Source organism: Lissotriton helveticus, chromosome 2_1 (assembly GCF_964261635.1).
Source record: "Lissotriton helveticus chromosome 2_1, aLisHel1.1, whole genome shotgun sequence".
NCBI lineage: Eukaryota > Metazoa > Chordata > Amphibia > Caudata > Salamandridae > Lissotriton > Lissotriton helveticus.
Window position 1 is genome coordinate 968,327,054 of NC_136059.1, and position 22,993 is coordinate 968,350,046.

General features: G+C 41.9%; 1 protein-coding gene across 2 annotated transcripts in view; it reads left to right on the forward strand.

Moving 5' to 3' along the window:
* Positions 1-22,993, forward strand: part of RFX3 (regulatory factor X3) — a 638,508-nt gene that overhangs the window by 505,667 nt on the left and 109,848 nt on the right. For both annotated transcript variants that reach the window (XM_078675714.1, XM_078675716.1), the window contains one exon: positions 3,010-3,125. In XM_078675714.1, coding sequence (XP_078531840.1) covers positions 3,010-3,125 — 116 coding nt within the window. The remainder of the gene's footprint in view (positions 1-3,009; positions 3,126-22,993) is intronic.

The following is a 22,993-nucleotide window of genomic DNA, read 5'->3' on the forward strand; positions in this document are numbered from 1 at the left end:
AGGCAAGTAAGAAAGGGGAGTTGTTGGCAGACTTAACAGCTGCGACTATAGCAATGATTCACAGAGACCTAAAGATGCATGCATATCTTATCATTCAAAAACACTGCCTAAAAGTGAAATCAAAATCCTGGTGAAAATACTAGACAGTAAGGTTAATGATGTAATAATATACTTGATATAACCAGACCAAATAGGTTTTATGCATTTAAGGTCAACAAGTAAGCTTAACATAAGGCATCTTCATAATAACCTGGCAGCAGCTACAAACGTTTTTTTTGGGTGGGGTTTGAAAACCTTTATTAAGGAAATTGCACAACATGGTACATTACATCGGGCGGAAGGTCCGCAGTCAGTTAAGAAAAACCACAACTGTTACATACACTGTAGGGACAATAATGCATGAGCAGTTCGATACATTACGTGGAAACAAGCTGTGTGGAACAAAGCAGGTAGGACGGGGGAACACCCGGGAGAGTCTAGATGCTAGTGGTAATGACTGCAAGTTATTGTTAGAGCATGTTGATGGAGGTGCAGTAGCTACTAAAGTTAAGGAACTGAACATTCAGTTCAGTAGCATTGCCCATCCTGTTGTCCACTGTGGAGAAGATGGAATTCAGAATGAAACTCCAGACCTATATAACTATTGCTAAGGTACGGATGAATACCTCTCAGTCAATGAACTTCCCAATATGCAGACGGGCTTTTCAAGGATGCCCATTATCCTAGATACATTTGCTTTAGCCATAGTACCCCCCTCCCTAGCTGAACAGACATGAAAAGACGCCCAATTAAAGGAATAGGTCTGAGATGGTGATTGGGCTGAAAGGATCTCATTATGTGCAGATTATATTTAATTATATATAGCAGATCCGGAAAACATTTTGGACAGGGTTAAGCAAAGATCAACATTCAAAGGTGGCATTGTATTCCCTAACATCCAGAAGTACTGTGAAGCAGCTCAGCGTGGGTCGCATTGCATTCCCTATCATCCAGAAGTACCGTGAAACAGCTCAACTTTGGGTAAATAGTCAGTGGGCATGCCTACCTCTAGGAGTGCACTCTCAAAATGGGCTGTCACACACTGGGCCAGAAAGGCGTTCCACCAGATAATACAGTTCTGTATTATCTGGTGGAACACTTGCTATACAACCCCACACCAATCACAGGTGTCCTAACTACAACATGGAATAAACTGAACAAAGAAATGGAATGGAAAAATAAATTAACTTCCGGAATTTTACTATGGGTAAGCATATGAATGAAAACAACTTTGACACTGCATGGATTCAAGAAATGGGATGCCATTGGTATCACAACACTAAAAGAGGTGTGGAATGCAAATGGAGTGGTCTCCTTCACCCACCTACAAACCAAACTGACCTAAATGAGTCTCAGACATTTAAATACCTACAACTGAAACACTCATTAACAGCCACGATCAGGCCAGAAAAAACCTATGGAAGTCTCCATGTTAGAAAAAATAATCTTGGATGGTTTTATGACGGAACACTCATTTTCACTTGGAATACACATACAGCAAGAATTGACTTCTCATAGAGGAAGATGGTAACAAGATGTGGGGGGAAACAGAAGAATATATGTGGGAAAAAGTCTTTATTTACCGTAGAGAACCCTTTATTAAAACAAAGAATAATTCCGCTGAAGGTATCGCATAGAATACATTATAGCAGAACACAATTATATAAGTTTGGGATGAGCAAAGATGATAAAAGTCTTAGCTGATGTGAACAGAGGGGAACATTTATAGCATGTTCTGGGAGTGCACCACAGTGACAAATTACTGGAATTCTTTTAATAAACAATTGAAATCCCACTACAGCTGGAATATGCTCCACAGTGCTTGGTTTATGGGAGTACACTGATTTAACTAGATATAAAAAATTACTGATCAATCAGGGATTTTCAATTTCTTAACGAAACATCAAGGAAATGGGCAAGTCCTCCAAGTAAATTGGAATAGGAAAAATACATGGACTGGTGCAAGTCTGCAAAAAAGGTAATCTATGAGGGGGGAGCAAATGTAAATGAAAACTAGAGAACTTTCTTTCCCTTCCCAACTCCTATGTGTTAATTTTGAAAAAGAAATCATATAAACACATGAAAGATCCTCCTCTAGAGACCAGAATATCTGGTACTGACACTGGAAGTACATAGCCCTTTGACGCACTTTGAAGAGTAGAGTGTGGAAAGTTGCATACTACTGTTAGAATGAATACTCATAGTGATGAGAATGTCAGTCTTGCCACAATTTATTTTGAAGTTGGAAGAGGCTAATAAAACATTTCTAAAACAAAACTCCATGTATCTTTACTTTACCTCATAAGTCAATATCAATCAGTGTTGTTTTAGTAGCTTGATACTTCAAATGAAAAGTGTCTTATGAGAAACAAAACAAAATCAGTTCTTTACCCTGTGTCTTACCTCCATTCCACCTGTTTTCTGGTATCTCCTTTATATCTCCAGGAACAGAAGGCTGCCTTAAGAGAATTAAGTAAATTTAGGGAAGGCAGATCTACAGCAGTGATACCACCCATCACCCCCCACCCCCACCAATATTCAGGCTTTGTTCTCTTACTGTGTTTAGCATATTACTAGTTAGGCTGGAATAGCAGAAATCACACTTTAACTATTGGTAGCTGACAGCAGAGGTGGTGATCTCAGTTTTTAATTGGCAAACACCTTTATTTTAACATAAAAGTATTGACAAATAGTCATTGTGAGGGTGCAGGGAGTTAAAATGTTTTTATATGAGTGAGAAGTCCTTGGTGGCTCGGGGAAATCTGATTGTTTGAACAACTAAACTCCAATTTGAAAACCTATATCTGTGCTAATGTGATTATCCTTAGGGTAATTTGCAGATAGGCAACTCAGTGTGTAATGTGCTCTAATTCTACTTTTTCTGAAACATGAAGGCTTTAAAAACATTGTTGTATAACACCAATATTTCTCCTCCAAATCATACTGTATGTTGATTTTGATGCTTTCTAGGTATAAGCCTATGCAGAAAGTGGAAGGGGTTGGAGATGGCTACACGGCAAGTGGCCATCCGACGTCTGTTGAGCAGACTGTTATTGCCCAAAGTCAACACCATCAGCAGTTTTTAGGTATGCCTTTCCTGAATTTGTATTAATTAAAATTAAAAACAAAGAAATACAGTAAATTGAAAGGAATAATGTGTTATGATTCAGTGTTTTAGCACTGGGATCAAGTTGTTTTCAGTTTAAGGGGTCTGGAATACAACCAGTTATAGTGATTGAAAACTACTTGTAGGTGTTTAAGTCTTGTATGAGATTTTATCGCACTGTCATTTATGATGTATGATGAATGGGCACATTAATTGAAGTGGCTGGATCAGTAACCATCTGTTTTAAATTGTGTCCCAGATACCAAACTACAGTTGATTTGAGACCCACACCAAACACGTATCTAAGCATTAAAACTCCAATAGAACTTTAAAAAAGAATCTCTGAACTGGTTAAGTAAGCTGTCTTATAAGCACTCTATTATCTCAAGTTCTTGCCCTTTTTCTTTTTCTTTGATGTCAGAAGTGGGTGGTCCTGAGCCCGCTCAGTTGTTCAGATCTGTCACACGTCTGATTGACAGGTTAGAGATTAAAATGGCCACAATTGCAGTGGGTGAGTTTGGGTTTAAAGAATACACTCCAGCCTTGCCAAAGTTCTAGAATGTTTGTTTCAGACCTCTTAGATACTTTTAATTCCCCCTCCTTGCTTCTTTCAAGTCCAGAGTGAGTTGATGCATGGCAATACCCACCCCACTGATCTTTTCTAACAGCTAGGTAAGTTTTGACACACTCCCCCGCTCTACCTATTCCACTGGTCCTAGCCTTACTTAAGGACCAATGCGGGCTGTGGAAAGCTCTAGCCCCATTCTACATAGAGCCTCTTCCCAGGCTGTGAACAGTGTCTGAGGTGGGGTATAATGGTTCCTCTTTCCTTCCCCTAGCGTTCCTACTTTGCCCAATGGCCAGGGTACATGAGCACAGGGGCATCTGTCAGCTATGCTGGTCTTCCATCCTCCTTCTCCTGTATGCGTTTGTAGGCTAAGGCTGTTGAGGGAAACTGACAGTTTCCCCAGTGTCATACAGGAAAAGGAGATCCATGGAAGATGACAGCTGTTGTGGTGTCATGTTCATAAACGTGTAAAAGTCATGGAGGGAATACTTGAATTAGTCTGAACCACTACCCATCCCTTAGAGCTGCATTTCAGCCAATCGTTTTTCACCCACTGTCTCTCAAGAGAGACCGGTCATATGCAAATTATCCTTGGTCCTGCTCTAATACGAATAGTCCAGCCAACCGCAGGTTTCCTCCAGATGCAAACACAAGCAACTCCAGACCTATTTCTGCCTCATTTTGCTTCATCACTGGGTATGGCATGAGTCCTATGGCACAGCAAACACAGGACCCAAAGAAAAGTGCATTGGAAATTGGTATGAAAGGGCAAAAGGTGCAGCAATTAGCTAAGTGCAGTGCTGCAATTTTGCATAACTGAATTTTCAAAGACGATTTTGTGGCTTTAGTTCTCAGCATGAATCAACTTTAACTTACTCTCATGCTGACTCAATCCCCTTTTATCTGTGGTAAAATTCCCCTTTTCTAAGGCTCAAGATGCAGAGAATGCAGATATTAATTGAGCAAATAAACCTGTATAGAGCTGTTCTACTTAAATAAATAAATTAATAAATCCAGGATTTGTAAAGTGCGGCAAATCAACCACGAAGGTCTCAAGGCGCTGGAATGTAGGCACTGGAAAATTAAGTGATTTGCCCAGTATTACAGGATATTGATGCCAAAACTCAAACCTGGTTCCCACCAGCTCCTAAGTCAGCCACTCAAGTCCTAACGCCAAATCCTCTCCCTTCTATTTCAGCAACCATACAAGAAATTGCATAGACTCTTACTTGGGAAGAGGTGTGGCGCCGCGGCCAGGGCGACTGACGCTGGAATCTGGGGACCACGGTTCGATCCCCGGCTCCGGCGGCAGGTCAGCCCAGCACCATGTGACTCTGGGCAATAGCTCGCTTAATCTTCCCGACGGCCCCCCAGCGCCTAGAGACCCTTACGGGTGATTGTGCGCTTTACAAATGTGGACTTTACTTTACTTTACTTCAAAAAATACAGTGTCTGCCATAGCAGGTCAATGGAGTCCGACGCCAAAGGACAAACATAAGTTGAACACCAAAATGATCGTTGGCAAAACACTGATTGGTGTTCTCCAGCCTTAACAAGTATAGACAATGCTCTCTGCAAACATCATTATACCTAAAGGAGAATGTATTCTAGTCTTCCCCTTTTGCTGTCCGAACAGCAATAATGAGACAAAATGGGAGGCTTTGACTTTTCAGTTTATTCCTCCTTTTTATATAAACTTGTGGGTGGAAGCATTTGGTATTTACCTTATACATTTGTATAGGTCTTGTTGCTTAGTAATGTGATTCCCAAGCCCACAGCGTTGGGGCGAATATTTAAGTGATATTTAGGCACATACATATATAGACTTTTTGAAATTGAATGCTTCATACATTTCAACCCATTAAGCGGTAGAATTTAAGTCACTTAATAGTAGATTCAGAAGTGACACTCCTGCTCAGTATAATAATATTTGACATTATTGCAGCTTGGAGATAGAATACTCTTTTCATCGTGTATCCAATCTTCATCTGTGCAAGAAGTTGAAAAACTGCTATATGAGCGAAACAAAAGTGACTATTATCTTTTATTCTTTACACTAGACCTCACTCCAAATATTTATAAAGTTTCCAGCAAAATGGGGACGTCAGATTGGAGGTATGCCAGTGGAGACAGTTTAAGAAAGTATATTACTTTATGGATTTACGCATGAATAATTGAGTGCTGTGCTTCAGTTGATACACACAATGAAAATAGGGAGCAGAGTGTTATGGTCGTGGAATCCTAGCTGGGGTTGTATTAGGCATTTTGGTGAATTTTCCTGTAAAATCTATGAATATCTATAATAGGAAGACAGAAGCTATTACAAATAAGAAGGATCTATTCAAACAAGCACTGAGAAACATTAAGAATCTTTATGGATAGCTGTTACTTTCCCCTATCAAAAGATAGAAAAATAAAAAATCTGAAAACACAATATAAGAAAGACTGTTTTAGCATTAACCCTAAGAGACAACAAATGCATGGTTTCTGTTGTAGTCGTCAATCAACCTGAAAGATATTTGGAAGTTCTGAAGCCCAGCAGGGTATGTTGTTGGACTGTAGGCGTCTCGCTTCGATTGTTGTATGTCGTATGAGGACTGGAAGAGGTAGATGTTTGAGCTTTATAAATGTGTAAAAATAAGCAGGTGTTTTATTGTCCCACTTGGACTAAAATACACAACTAGAATGAGATTATTTTACATTAATTCTGTAGTAGTATGGAGAACATCATGGCCACCCAGTCCTAATGGGATACTAATAGAGGTCTTAAACAAGATAGTTTAGGTGGGCAGAAGTTATAGCCCCTATGATATGTAAATCACATGACTTCAAGGTAATATTCCTCCATTGTGGAAGGCTTCAATCTTGCATCCCACATTGAAACATTGTCCCAATTACTAATAAAAAAACGTATTGATGAATTTCATTAATAGACTCGGAAGGGAAGATATTTGCTAGGATATTTAGTAAATTGGTGGCATGCAGTTACTACAATTTTCACAAACTGGATTTCGGAACGATCACTCAGCTATTGACAACATAGTGGCAGAGCCAAGCAGAAGAAAACTTAGGCGAATGTGTATGTTACATCGATCATAGTGCAGGTTTTGATCCTGTAAATCATACTTGACACTGAACCAAACTGAATCAAGCACTGGCAACACACGGAACCAAACATAAACCAGTCCTGTTAAACAACTGTTCTGGCTTTAAAATGCTAATGCATTTGTGCATGCCTGTTTCTTCATGTGATCCCACATAAAATGCAGACCTATTAGTGCCTCTAGTCATGCGTCTACTGGTGGGCCCTCTCCTGGTGCTGACTGACCCTGGACAAAGTCTGTCTACTCCCTTGCCAGGCTGTGTCTCCATTGCTTGGTCTTACCACTTGCTCCTCTTTCAGAGTTGCTCCTGGCTCTAGTGGTGCCAATACCATCTCTGTCCCTGATTCTGATATCTGGCTCTGATATCGAACCTGGACCCTTCCTTGGTAAGGCTTTGTCCAAAGCCAAGATACACTATTGGCAAAACTATGGCTCTCCTCCCATCCCCCAGCATAGGCAGCAGTACATTCTGAGCTTGGATGAAATGTGTGGACTTGATTTGGACACCATACAAGGCCTCCAACATGTGCTACAGCACGAGGATGCATATGAGAAGGCAGATCATTTGCTCTCTCAAAATAAGAATGCTGGGATGCAAGTCCTCTTCAAAGTCTGTCCTGGATTTGCTCTTGACTGCTACAGATTTCACAGTAGTGATTCATAGGACTGAAGAGTTACTGGAATTACATATCCATACTAAAGAGGCTAACTTCCTTACGAACATTTTGCAACATGGTTCAGACATGTGTGAGTCCTAGTCTTGTAATGAAGCTCCCACTCACCCAGCCCTGGCAGCTTGATTGAAACAATTCTAACCTTTGGCAGCAAGTCTCCCCATTCCAAGATATCGCAGACCAGCACCTGAGCACCTGACTGCAGAGAGCCCTGTGGGGCAGCTTTCATTGAGTAAGGTGAACCCAAATTCTTTACTGACCTCTCCACTGGACAGGAAATGTAAAAAACAAAATAAAATCACGAGGAAGGAAAAGTGATTTCTACTGCCAGTTTGGCTTTGTACTCCTTGAATGCAGTTTGTCTCCTTTGTCCTTACACACTTGACCTTTGGGACATGGCTAGTGAGGTTTTATGGGCCTTGATGGAGGATGTCCACAACTCTTGTGCTCACACAATGCAAACCGGACACAATGCTGAGAACATGTTGTATGGTCTGGTTTTGAGACTACGAACTCTGTTGGGCACCAGTGTCCTTACTAGGAAACATGCCTGTATGTGCTCCATGGGATTCTCTGAGGACAACCAGGTTTCTATGATTATGAATTGGATCTAGGCATTTGGGCGAGAAGATTGATGTGTCCATAGAGACATTCAAAGACAGGAGAGCTGCCACCTGCTCACTAGGGTTTCCAACACTCGACAGGTCCGTCAGAAATACAGAAAGTTAGTCAAGGAGTCCTGCCTGTGTCGCCTGCGATACCCTTTCAGCATGTGCAGCAGTCGCTCCAGACTTTATGTGGCAAAGGATGAAGACATCGCAGCAGCAATTCTCCAGGCCACACTCTCAGGTCCCTCTTATTCATTCTCAAGCCTTCGGTTAATGAAATCCTGTACTCTGGGCACCATTAGGGTTATGTAGAATTCCTTTTAGCCTTTCTCTGTTTGGCTGATCAGCCATCTTTATTCATATCACCTGGTGTTTCTTAAACAGTTTTCACATAAGCTTCCCCCTGCTTTCTCCATTATGCTGCAGTTGGACGTCAGACTACTTACATTCTTAATGTTTGTTCGAGTCTCTTCATAGGTGTAGTCTGACGATATTGACCTTGAAAATACTGTTTATTATTGTTATAACTTCTACATGCCGTGTCAGAGAGTTGTAGGCTTTGTCAGTTCAGTCCCCGAGTAATATCCTCTTCCCTAATTAGCTGGTGCTTAGGACTCGTGAAACCTTTCTACAGAAGGTGGTATCCCCTTTCAATAAAAGGCACTCCATCATACTCCCCAAGTGTTTTTCTGTGCCTCATCCATCTAAAGAGGAGGAGTGGCTGCAGTAGGTAGATCCTAGATGTGCACTTAGTTTATACACTTATAGTACTAAGGAATACTGTGTAGCTGATCAGCTTTTTGTTTGTTTAACTGGAGCCAAAGAAGGTAAGGCAGTTTCGAAAAGATTAATTGCCTTGTGCATCAAGCTATCGTACCCCTTGGCAAGAAAAGATCCTCCTAAATGTCTTTGAGCTCATTATAATGGGGCGAAGACAGTTACTACTTACCTGGCTTAGGGTGTTCCAGCTATGGATATCTTCTAGGTGGCGATGATGGTATCTATCCATGCTTTCACCGAGCACTCCTGCATTGTTTCACAAGTCCGCAAGATGACCCATTTGCTAACTCCGTTCTGAAGAACCTTCTGGGGAAAGTCTACTCCTCAGACCCACGTCTTTGGATGGGGTATTGCTCTGTTATAAATGTATAAGGTGACCAATCCGCAATTAGAATTATCCATTTTAAGAATAAGTAACTTACCTTTGTTATTGCTCTTTTTAATGGATAGTCTGTCTAACTGCAGATTTCGTACCTTAACACCCACTTTTCAGATCTGTGGAATGGTCTATACAGATTGAAAAATGCTAGAACACGCTATCTGAATTTTGTTTGGGTGTGGACAGAAATAACAGCACTCAGTGACAGCACATTTATTCGGCTCCATGCCATCAAATCAGGAGGTGGGACTCAGTCGTGCCAGAGGCCAATATCACCACCTACCATCACACAGCAGCAATTGTAGGAGTTTCTGAAGCCAGTTTGGCACCTGGGAAGATTCATAAGGTGAGGAATCTGGAGTTACATAGAGTAGCCAATGAAATAGTGTTACCGAAGAAAAGTAACGTATTCTTTTGGTGTAAATGTGGGAGTGGCATGAAAATGTGAAAAAGCTAACCCACAGTGGTGGAGGAATGGAGAACTCAGTTGGACAAGCCAATAAAAAACAAACCTACAAACCAGTTGCAATTCACAAAAATTACACCCACATCTACTCCAGTAGTACTACAGCCCAAAGAGGCTCATATCTGCAACCAAACCTTGGGTTTAATTTCTTTCCTCAAATGGCCATTTATAGGTGCTCCAATGGAAGCACACAGTAATCAGTGAAGACTGGAAATAACACTACCAGCACGAAAATCTACGCCTAAAAAAATAAAAATAAAGAAAATAAAAATGGTCATATAACTTTTTGTGTTGCAGGCACCCTTACAAACCACATTGTGAAAATGTAAGCATAACAGATGTACATTGTTATGAAATTACAAGCATGTACATTAACGATTTAAAAAAACACAACTCATCTCACCTCAAATACAACTCTACAGACACATCATAACATATTACACGTCCAAAATACACATATAAGACCACTACACAAGCTGTATCACATGCCTTACTCTTTGACATATCGCAGAACATAAAGAGGGCAAAGCATTATATGTGGGCTATATTTGTGTACTTCATACGGGTTTCCCTTATTCTTATTCTATGTGAAATAGGGCTGAAACGTTACTTGTTGTAACTTTACGAATGTATTTTGGATTGTGCGTGACCCGATCCCCTTGTGTAAAGGAGTGGACATGCGTATGCATACCATAAGTCTTACCTCTCCATCTAGAGTTGCTGAATTGCATGTTTAAGGGAAGTATTACACCTAGGCATATACTTAAATCTGCGTGTGTATTAAGACATGCATATTTGGTAGTTAGGTTTGAATCTAAATTGAATTTCATATATATTCATACATGGCAATAGATCTGAGTCGGGTATGAGACTCGCGCTTTTTTAAGCAAAACATTGCTTTATTTTGGCTGCCTCGCGCCTTAAATTGCTGCTGCTTCATTAGATGGCAATTTAGAAATACATTCTCCAGATTCTTTTTTTTTAAAATCTCGTACTTTACTTTTCGAAAATGTTGGCTTGTATAACGTTTTAGGGAGGTAGAGCAATAGCTGAAGTAGTAACTAAATTAAAATCTACAGATGATCCAATTTTGTTGTAATGCTGTGCAACATTTCATGTTAACTTAAAAACAAATTTGTTTACTGGGGTTAACATGTTAGTTGGTACTGTGACTCCACAATGCTGAATGCGTTTAGAATAGGGCTTACGTCTTTGGTGTTCCCAGGGGTGTAGCTTCGGGGGGGCTGTTTTTGTTGTTACACTCCCACCAAAAATGTATTGTGAAGTAAATAGCTGGCTACAAGGGCTTTCAGTCCGGTATGAAGAAGTGTCTGTCGGATTTCAGCTGGGCCTTTTACATGCCCACTCTGTCAAAAAATCTGTTAAAAGAAAACAGTGGTCCTAGACAATTCTTACTATACTCAATGCGTGACTGAAAAAGAGTATACTATGAAACCAATCCATATAAGCGAACGTGAACAGTTTCAAAGGCACATTCGAAAAGACAACGAGAACAACACATCTTAAATTATGGGCCACCAACAATTCATTAACTTACAAACATCAATTTATTTCCGCAGAGTATTAATCATAAAATGATATACATATGTGGAGGCATAATATGCAGCATGTAATATTGACGCCGTTTATTTACAAGGGGAGAAAGAGAGGTGTGAAAGTAAGTGCTCATGTGGAGAATAGGAAATTGAGATGGAGATGAAGATCATCAAGAGGCATAAAGGAAAACATTCAAATAAGTTGTGACAAAGGGAATCCAGCAACAATTCCTGACAAGGCCGGTATCCCTACAATATTGGGCCTACCCCTGCATTCAATTACAATTTCTGTTGATTGTTTAACAATTCATATCACAGTGCGGCTTCATCTGTGGCTTGGGTATGAGGGGAGTAAATGTTGGGTGTAGGCCCTCTTGGGAGATGTCGACGTTTTGACCCTCTCGCAAAAGGGTAAGTAGACTCCTCTGCTGCGGGTCCTCCTCAGGACAGGGGGGGGAGGGGAACCAGAGCGAAGGTCGTGGTGAAACAATCTCATGAGATTACTTCATGGTCGTGTAGCGAGTAATTCAAAAATTCAATCGTATCCTGTGGATTCATCAGGGTCGGGGATAAATCACCCCAAAGTGCCGGCGGCTTGGAGCGATGGGAGACCTTCTAGCCAAATGCTGCAGTACGGGCGTTCAAATTCTATTATTACTGGATCATGTTGAACACGGAGACGTGCCTCAAAAAGACACACACACACACACACACACACTTTTTCTCTCGTCTTTGTTTTGAAGGTCTCTAGAAATGTTGATTTAATGTGAAATAAGTGTCCCTAACAATCCGCCCTCCTCTCCCCGTCCACTACTCCTTAAGCCCCCCCCATGTCCTGCTTCTCATATAAGTGAAAAGAGGGTGGGAGCATACTGCCACACATCCCAGCGCTCAGGTCACCCCAATGCATCATGGTAAATGCAGAGCATCATAACACTTACTTAAGTGACAGCCTTTAGTTTGTCACCCTTGTTGGTACATCCAGTGCAGTGTATCTCTAGACACATATTTCCTGAAATGTGTTATCCTTCTTCAGTAGAGAGCAGCACATTCTATTGGAGGTTCTGGAAACGCTGCCCAAAGTCTTCTCAGGTCTCCTGTGAAGATTTGTACAGCATTTTAGAAACCCCAGGTGGCTTTTCTCTGCACTCTACTACTTATGCTCTCTACTGATATAGGGCTAAACCCAGAAACACATGTCTAGAGATAACACTACCTCCACCAACTATGGTGAAACACTTTAGCAACTTTGAATTAGGCATTTTACATTTTCCAAAATAAAATGGGTTTAAATGTGCTGGGATGAGAGGCATTGTGCTCCCTACCCCCTTGTCTCCTCATATAATGTGTTTTAACAAGATATCCCAGTGTGACTGTTGGGAAATCTGAAGCTCACACCCCCTCAATCTCACTGACCAAGCTACTCCTCTGGGAGTTTCTGATGCGTGAAACATTCCTAAATGTCTGGATTGTGTATAACAAAGCTCATCATGAGTTTCAAAATATGTTACTTGTATATGAATTCACTACTGAATTAGCTCTTACTGCGAAGTCATGTCCACGTCGCTACCTAATGAAACTTTGACACGTTATCAAGGATGGTTTTTTAAGGAAAATAACAATATATTTCTTTTGTTAATGACTGGATTCTTTGCCAGCGTAAACGGAATTCACATTACACTATTGATACAAACAGATTAATCAAACAAATATGTTGAAATTGTAATCTTACAATGGTTGCAAAGAAGAGAGTTTTGTGTTTTCTCTTGCTGTTTGTATCATGTTTGTATCAATTCTCCAGTGTCAAGGTACTTGCAACATAATCCCTCATTATGCCACAATCTGTGACCTATGTTGTAAACATCATAAAACAATCTGTGCTTATGCCCCTACTTAAGTGAGCTGTGGAATATATATATATATATATATATATATCACAGAATTCCGTTGCCTCCTGGATCCTTCCCACACACGTATATATATATGATTGGATTTTGTTGCATATTGTTTGAGTACGCTAAGTGATGTAAGCAGAAGATAATAAGCACACACAGTAGGCACAGATACAATCAGATTCTTAAGGACATGCATCCCAAATATGCATATACATATTGCAAGGTCAAGAACCAATTTCTAGGTAGGAAACATTTATCACGTTTTACCATAGCTGTATAGTTCATCAGGGATAGTCTGCGACGGTACCTCTTTCAGCACAATCAAATGTGAGCCTAGATGCAGGTGCCAAATTTGCTGATATGTATCCACCTGCAAATCTCAATCAATCACAAGTTGCCCAGCTCCTTATTTACTTCTCCAGTTTGCCTTATCTAATAATGTCTGTGGGGACCCTGTATAACCCTCCGTCTACCTGCTAAACCTGCAGCTGTGTAGATGCCTCAGCAGTCTCACTAATACTCTCAGCATCTGTAACCAGTCTAAAACCAATTTCTAGAGAGGCTTGGTGTAGAACAATTGCTTCTGTGGTTCCTTACTTTTTTGAGGGAAACAGCAACAGGGTAATTAAGAGGGTAACTAAACATCTATGTGTCAACACAACAATATGCTTACCATCTAACATTTAGACTCTTTTTTTTTTTAGTCCTCATTCAGCCAATACTCTTGTTTGGATTCCCCATGTCTCTGTATACCAACCCTCGGGGAGATAAAGAGAGCAGAGATTCCCCACAAAGATAATGCTGTTTCCACTTCCATCTTCTGTTCACTTGTGGGGGCCCTCGGAGTTTTACTGGGGAAGCCAGGACCAACAGCATGCTTGGCTTATTCATTGGACTCACTTGTCTTCTCCCTCCAATCCACCAGTGCAGACCAAATCCTAACTCTGCTTCTTCGGTCGCATGCCATGCCTGATTCACTGGTGTAAATAATATTCTTTAAGCATTCAACAATGGTTGGGGTGTTTCTGATTTCCACAGCCTGCATATCTCTCATATCGCCAGAATTATCACATAAAACGTAAACTTAGAACTAAGTGCATTCAACTGATAGTCATTCGTAAGTCCAAAAAATATCAAACTGGTACTTACTTCCATTGGTATCCCCGGCACTTCTTCCAGAAAATTGCACACCCCCACCCAATAAGGTTTAATTCTTGGGCACTCCATAGAATTGCTAATGCTGCTGCTGCGGGATACTTGCATCTTGGACAGTTATACATATTGCCTGTGACTTTAAATAACTTTTGTGGAGACCAGTAGACTCTGTAGACCGTATACAAGTTGTTCCTCTTAAGCGTTGCCGGTTTTACTACTGCCTGTGACATACCAAACGAATCAAACCAGAGTTTCTTGATGTCTTCATCCCTGTATTCTCTACCCCATAAATTTATAATTTCGGTTTCTTCATTATCCTCAGTTTCCAAAAGGCCCCAATAGCAAAAAGATATTTCATTCTTCCACTTATCTGTTCTAGTCCCTTGATCCAGTTTCGGGGTTTCCTCCTCCTGCGGCCAGTTTTGGGTCGCCCACCAAGAGGACAACTGATAATATTTGAACCTGGTTAATGTTCCTCTTGTAAGGTTATTGAGCACTTCCCAGCTTACTAAACTAGATTCCTTTTTGAGATCTTCCCAGTAATTTATACCTCCCATTCTCAAGGCTGGCTGACTTGATCTCTCTCGCATTCAGGAGGGCCTGGAGATTCCCAGACCGGAGCCCGTGCTGCATAGTATAGAATCTTCATTCTCTTTCTTATGAATACCTAGGTTTCTAAAGTCGCCCTTAAAATCTTTAGCCTTACTTTCTTAAAAAACTTTGGATCTCCATATTTTTTTTTTTAAACAATTTTTTATTGAACATTCCACATGACATTGCATAGAAAACATATCTGCATGAGATTCACATTATAAAAACATTTCAATATTCTGTTTACGCTCATTGTTACAGTGCTTCAAAGGTAAAGTATTAGGCATTTAAGATCAATATGTGTACCCCTCACTTCCAATAATCATACTTCGGTAAGAACCCATTGACTGTTTTTTTTTCATATACTAGCATCTGATTGAGAGTCCTCCACCGGAGGGGGGTCGCATATGTCGCCTCTATAGCTGTTCCAGCCTCCCCATATCTTTGCCCATTTCTTTGGAAAACCTCGATGAATATATACTGATTTTTCCGCCATCATTGCCACATCCATGTCCCTACACCAGAGGCCGAGGGTAGGGCCGTTTTGGGATCCCCAGCACTGCGCTATATTGCGTTTTGCTATTGACATGCCGAGCGTCACCCAGTCTTGAGTCATTTGGGTGAGGTCTGTGAGCTCCCAGATATTGAGCAAGCTGCACCCCGGTTCTGGCAATGCTGTGACATGTGTGACATGTGAGATTGTTCGCATCACCGCTGCCCAATAGGAAACGACCCTGGGACATTGCCAGATTGTATGGTAGAATGTGCCTGCTTCTCCGCATTGTCTAAGGCAGAGTGGTGTGTCCGCGCAGTGAACTTTATGGAGGAGAGTCCTCGTATAATATGTGCAGTGCCGGATTTTGAGCTGCACTAACCGCAGTCTCAATGGAATTGCTGCCTCTCTGGGTGACGCTAGCGCTTCCCGCCAATCCGCCTCCTCGATGGCTCCCAGGTCTCGCTCCCATGCCACCTTTAGAGCCACTGTGGGGTCTGGGTAATTGTTAATTATCTTACGGTAGGTCAATAAGATCGCTTTTGTGTGTAAGTAAGATCTCCATATTTAAAGAGAAAATGTTGTGACCTTGACACACATCTTCTAACATGGCATCAAATAGTAATCCCAATGATGATCTATCTGTCTTACTAGCCAACATATGAAATGTTTAAAAATGGAAGGCATAACAGTAGGTAAGTAAATCCAGTAGTGCCAACCCTCCCGCATCTTGCCCTTTTCTAAGCTCTTTCCAAGCTATTCTTGGGCCTTTCGTGGACCAAATGAAGCTACCTATTTTTCCCTGTAGCTAGGCTATATCTTCTTTCCTGAAAGATAGGGGGATAGAGTTATAGAAGAAAGAAATTTTTGGTAAGAAAATCATTTTAACAAGGTTTACCCTCCCATAGATATTTAGTGGGAGGTTTGCCCATCGTGAAAGTAAACTCATTACCTCCTTACTGACTCTCTTCCAGTTCACTGCATGAATATCCTCTAGTTTCTGAGTTAGCTGTACACCTAGGTATCTCATTTGATTTTTGACCACCTGGCTTCTCACCCCCTTATTCCACGCTATAATTTCTGTTTTTCCCCTATTGATCTTATACCCCGAGATCTCGCCCAATCTCTCCACCTTGTCCATTAGACTAGGAATTGCTTCTTGGGGGTTTGTCGTGTAAAGAAGCTGGTCTTCTGCATATAAGGCTAGTTTAATTTCTAACTCGCCAAAACTAAAAGGAGAAATTAAAATGTCTGCCTTGAGCCAATTAGCAAAAGGCTCCATATACAAATCGAACAGGAGCGGCGACATGGGACACCTCTTGTAATGCTAAACCAATCTGTTAGGTCCCCATTCACCAGCACCTTTGCCTTAGGGCTATGGTATAAATCTTTCACCGTCTTGACCAGGTTTCTCGGGAAGCCAAAGCGTTTTAATGTGTCCCACAGATATGCCCAGTTCAGTTGATCAAAAGCTTTGGCAGCATTTACTGCCACTATAGTTAATGGGACGTTTCTAACTTCTGCCATATCTATAGCCCCCATTATCTGGAATGTTAATGCGTTGAGCTGCCTACCTGCTTTAAAGCCCCTCTGGTCAGAGTGAACAACCGTCTTTATAACCTTTGCAACCAGTGATGCCACTATGCCTGAGAATACCTTATAATCTATATTTATTAAGGATATGGGTCTATACGAATCAATCATCTGCGGATCTTTATTCGTTTTTAAAATTAGCATAACTGTAGCTTCTGCCCCTGAGCTAGGTGGATTTACCCAATCTATGTATATTTACTTTAAGGTATTTCATCTGGCCTGCAGCTTGAGCCTCTCCATATCCTCCTGCAGGGTTCTGTTCTGTGCTTTTAATTTTTCTAGGTATTTGGTGTTCTCTGAAACTACTTCTGACGAGATCTTCCCCTCACTCTCCAAGGCCCCAGTTTGCAAAGCAATGTCATCCAGCTTTTCTTCCAGGACATCACATTTATCATGTATCCCTTTCTGATTTATCTCAAATTTTGAGAGGATATCTTATCTCAGGCTCAAAAACATCAGTTCAACCTGTTGCTTTGCCCCCTCTACTCCTTGCATATTTTCTGTATTTACCCCCTCCAAGGTACTGCCACTACCTTGAGGTTGACTGACACCTGAGGTTGACACAATGGAAATGGTGGCGGTCGTAGAGAGGGAATTGGCATTTCTATCTGCCCCAAAGGGTCCTATTTATTTTTAGAGGTTTGTCCTGTTTAATTTTGTATCGTCTGTTTCTATCTGTCACGTTTCACATCTTTTAATGGGCTGAATCTTAGTTAGGAATAGCACTAGATTCAGCTCATACTTCACTCTGTTCCGGGAGTTCTTGCGACTGGCGTCAGCCTGTCTGTTTTCTCCCCTAGTCCCTAACCTTTAGACTCTGAATTACTATGTATATTTAAAAGTGCTGGTATGTTGCAATTTATGAATAGCTTTTAGGTTTGAGCGTGTGTGTATGTGTGTGTGTGTGTGTGTGTGTGTGTGTGTGTGTGTGTAGGTGTGTGTGTGTTTGTATACATATATATATATATCAAAGCTCACTCCCTCCCGGTCCCGGGTGGAAATAAAGACAGCACACACGGGAATTCTCCTTAGAAGCAACTTTACTCGCACAGACGCGTTTCGGAAGCCAAGCTTCCTTCCTCAATGTTTGTAACAAACATTGAGGAAGGAAGCTTGGCTTCCGAAACGCGTCTGTGCGAGTAAAGTTGCTTCTAAGGAGAATTCCCGTGTGTGCTGTCTTTATTTCCACCCGGGACCGGGAGGGAGTGAGCTTTGATATTGAAGCGCGAAGCTCTGACGCGCTTGGACTAGCACCCGCTGCAAGAGTGCCCCGGACTTTGGAGCAGTGAGCCAGGATATATATATATATATATATTTTTTTTTTTTTCAAATAAATCTTGTTTTGTAAAAGTGTTGTTTGTACATAGGTGTCTGTTTTAGGCCAGAACTAATGGAGTTCTGTTGTTTTACTGTAACTTTTAACTCGTTTAGTAAACAACTTTTACTCCTATGCTTTGATAGAGTACACATTTAAAGAAAATGATGCTTCTCCAGTATTGGATCTTTCATAGATTCACATGCTTGAATCATCCCCGTCGTTGTAGTGGGAGTCCCACGGTATACATATAAAAGCAGTAGATAATACTACAATAGGGTACAATGCAATGAACAGTCACTGCAATAGCCTATCCATTTTCTTTTGTAAAAAATAACCAAACTTAGGAAGCAGCCATTCAGGCAACGGCACCCTCTATAACAATGCCAAGAGACGCTAGGTTCCTCAGATTTTCTACTGCATGTCGTGTGAAAGGGAGTCTCCCTGAGCTCGGCTCAGGTTTCTCCTCATATTTCCAGATTTCTACTGAAAATGTTAGATTCTTCAAAGAAAAGTCTCTTCAGGTCATGTGGAGCATGCAGTAAGAAGAGACTACACGCTGAAGACCCCCATAAAAACTGTATCTATTGCCTTTACCCTTAACATAAGGTAAAAGACTGCAAGATTTGTAGGACTTTTTCAACCAAACCCCTTAAAGACAGAGAGGGTAAGTTATTGATTTGGCTTTAGAGACTGAAAAATAAATCTGACGTCATTTCTGAGGATGAGGAAAGCTCTACCTCACAGGCTTCTCAGGAACATCCAAAAGGGGAGAAAGATCTCTTGAATCACCTGAAGTTTCCAAGAAAAATGTTTCTAAAAAGTCTCGACAGGAAGATGCAAGCGCCTCACTAAAAAGAAAGCATTCATTTCCTACTGAGGAGAAAAGCCATAAACATGAAAAACAATCTTCAGAACCCTCCATGAAGATTACAGTCTCTAGAAAGCTTATGTTGTTGACGGCGTTATCATCTGGGTCCCCTTCGACACAAAAATCACCTTTTGGACATGTTGACATGTTTCACCTACCTCGTCGTCGAAGACATCATCATCAAAATCTACATCGGCGACCAGGGATACGACTACGTTATCGTCGACGGCCCCACCAACGATGCTTTCAGCGATGACGAAGGCTTCAACACCGCCGATGACCTCCTGGTCAACGGCGACTCGGACAACGACGATGACGACCTTCTTGTCCGTGTCCTCGTCAACGACGTTGGTTCGGTCGACGACCCCCTCGTCTACCATTGTGTTGATGATCACCTCTTCACATCGTCGATGATGCTTACGATGGCTTCTTCATCCGCTCCTGTAATGTCGTCGTCGACAACACAGACACCACTGCCGTCGACGAAGCTGACAACGCTGTATCCCACGCCTGGTCGTAAGCGACGTTGCAACTCATACAACACTGTCGACGAGGCGTTTTTTTCAGGAATCCTGGAATAATCTCACCTGTACCACCTTCAACATTTTTAGAGAATTCTATTGATGATGGGATGTTTGGCCCTCCTAACATCCCATCTCAGCTTCATGTGAAATATCAAGATGAAGATGATGATGACTATGAAGGTTACTATCAGCAAGAATATCACCCTCCACATTAAAAAATGTAATATAAGGAGCCTGTTAGTGAGCCTAAGTTCCACCTTCCTGTGACTTTGGTTCAGGACCTTCAAGACTTGTTGCATGACCACCGCACTCGTTTTCCTACAGCAGCTGCTCCTCCACCTCCACCATCACCTGCCCCTTTGCCACTAGCTTCTCCTCCACCTAGGCCTGAGCCCTCCCCTACGGCTTCCCCTACGAGGGATACTGTTTTGGAACAGCAACATCAGGACACTTGTGATGACGGAAAAATTGAGGAGAGTCAACCTCAGAAAGATGGGCAATAGGTGATGAATGGGAGGACTATGTTATATTAACACTTGCTTCTCCGTCTCCTCAAATTGCGGATTCTCCACCAGCAGATATTGAAAGCTTCCATGCTCTAATATAAAGAGCGGCTTCCCGTTTTCAATTGTCATTGACAGTCTAGCAATCTAACTGTTTTCTCTATAGTTTCAAGGATTTATCCAGAAAGACTGAGATTATGCCCATTGTAGATCAAATCTGGGAGGAAGGTGTAAAAGTAATGAGGACACCCGCCACAGTTATCCCAGTTTTACCCAGGATTGACAAAAAGTATAGAGCTCCTGTTGATGCTCCAGCTTGTATGATAGGACATCCTAAGCTGGATTACCTTATCTCACAAGCTGCCCAACAGAGATCAAGAACCCCTGTAGCGCCTATTACTGCAGTACCAGATAAGGAGGGAAGGCACCTAGATAACATTGGTAAGAGATTTACAACCACTTCAGGAGCTACGGTACGCGCTGCTAATGGTCTGGCGATATTAGCAAGATATGACTGCCAGATATCGCTAATTTCATGGCTCTCCTTCCGGGGGATAAAATACGAGAATCAAGAAAGATCCTTCTAGAAGAAGAAAGATCGGTATCAGAAAATATTGATGCTTTTATGGACGTGGCTTCCTTGACCTTTCGTCAGCTCGCTGGAGCGGCTGTCCTCCGTTCTGTCCTGAAGTGCAAGCAAAATTTTGGACATGCTATTCGATGGTGAGACACTTTTTTGGTAACAAATTGATGATGCCCTTAAAACTATCAAGACTGACACAGATACAGCTAAAGCTTTGGGCACGTTCCAATACAGAAAGACCCCCTTTCGTGGAGCACGTGGCAGAGGAGCCTATACTTTTTGAGGTGGTTACCACAGATTCCAGCCTCGGACTTCCACCTCTTTTTGTCCCTCCTACCAACAGCAACAGCAATAGCGTGCACCACCACAGGCTGCTTACTCCAGACAGCCTAGGCAGAAACAACAAATTCAATCCAGAGATTCTGTCAGAAATCTGTGACAAAACCTCGCCGCCTGCCACTCTAACGAAAATTCCCCTGTCTTGTTGCCTAGGCCAATGGCAGAAAATAACTACAGACAAATGGGTCCTGGCTATAATGAAATAGGGTCATACCCTAGAGTTTACCACAGCACCACCACCTTATCTGCCTCAAAAATCAATACCACCCCATCTTCAATTGCCTAAGAAGGAGGCATTGATTATGCTTGAGAAGGGAGCAATAGAATGTGTGCCACGCTCTCAGAAAGTAAGAGGCTACTACTCCTCTTTATTCCTGGTAAGAAAGAAGAAGTTGGGAGAGTGGCGTCCCATCCTGCAGAAGAAGTCCTTTCACATGATAACTCTCCAGGAGATATTTCAGCTTCTGAAACATTCGTATTTCCTGGCAAGCCTTGATTTGCAGTACGCATATTTCCATATCCCTATTCATCCCAAGCATCGAAAATTCCTCCGTTTCACTGTGGCAGGCGTGCTCTATCAATTCAAGGTGCTTCCCTTTGGCCTTCGTTCAGTTCCTAGGTTTTTCACCAAGTGTCTTGCTCCTGTGGCAGTGTACCTACAATTAAAGGGTCTGCAGATCTTCCCATATTTCGAATATTGGTTAGTAAAAGCTCCTTTTCTTCATCAGGCTTCTGAGGCCATCTCCTTCTGCCTAAAACTGTTCCGCTCTCTGGGAATGGCAGTAAATCATCAAAAATCCGTTCTAATTTCTTCTCATCGGACAATTGTTTCTAGGAGCAATATTAGATACCCTCCAAAACAAAGCATTCTTATCAACGGAAAGAGAGAACACAATTCTATCTCTGGCTCACAATCTCTACAAAAGAGAGTTTGCTTCTGTCTGTCTCCTCAAATCCTTTATAGGCATGATGTTTTCCGCCATCCTCATGATGCCTCAGGAGCAATAGGACAGACAATGCTTTCAGATAACAGGATTATTCGACCTGGCAATCCACCCCAATCTCTCTCTGGGACTGTCATTCCTCTGTCCTCTTCAAGAGTTTGTTCTGACCACAGATGCATCATTGGAAGGATGGTGAGCGCATCGTCAAGACCTCCAAATAAGCGGAAAATTGAGGCTATCGCTATCCAAAATGCTTATCAATTTTCTGGAACTGACAGCGATTGTTCTAGCCCTCCCGTCATGTCTCTGAAGGATAAGAGCATCCTCATTCGTACAGACAATACCTCCTGCATGCATTATCCAAACAAACAGGGAGAAGCAAGGTCTCCAGTCCTGTTTTTGGAAGCTCAAATGATCTGGGAAGGAACACCACAGCATCACATAACCATCAAGGCGGAGCATCTCCCAGGAGTATAGAACAACTTGGCAGACACCATGAGCAGATTATGTCAAGCAAAACATGAGTGGGAACTCAACCAGCTGATTCTTGATTCAATCTTCCAGAAATGGGGAATACACAACTTAGACCTATTTGCGTCTCAAGGGACCCAGAAATGTCGGTTCTTCGCCATCAGGGAACCTCAGAGAGGGCCATGGTTGAATGCATTTTCGATACGTTTGTCAGGAATCTTTGTGTACGCTTTTCCCCCATGCCCCCTCATCTCCAGAGTGCTAATGAAAATGAAACGGGAACCGTGCCAGCTCATTCTCATTGCTCCAAGTTGGCCCTGTCAGCATTGGTTCACGGAGCTACTCCTGCTGTCACAATCCAAGCCTCATCGCCTGCCAGTGTCATCCTACTCTGCTAACCATGAACAAAAGGCAGATCCTGTATCTGTACCCAGCT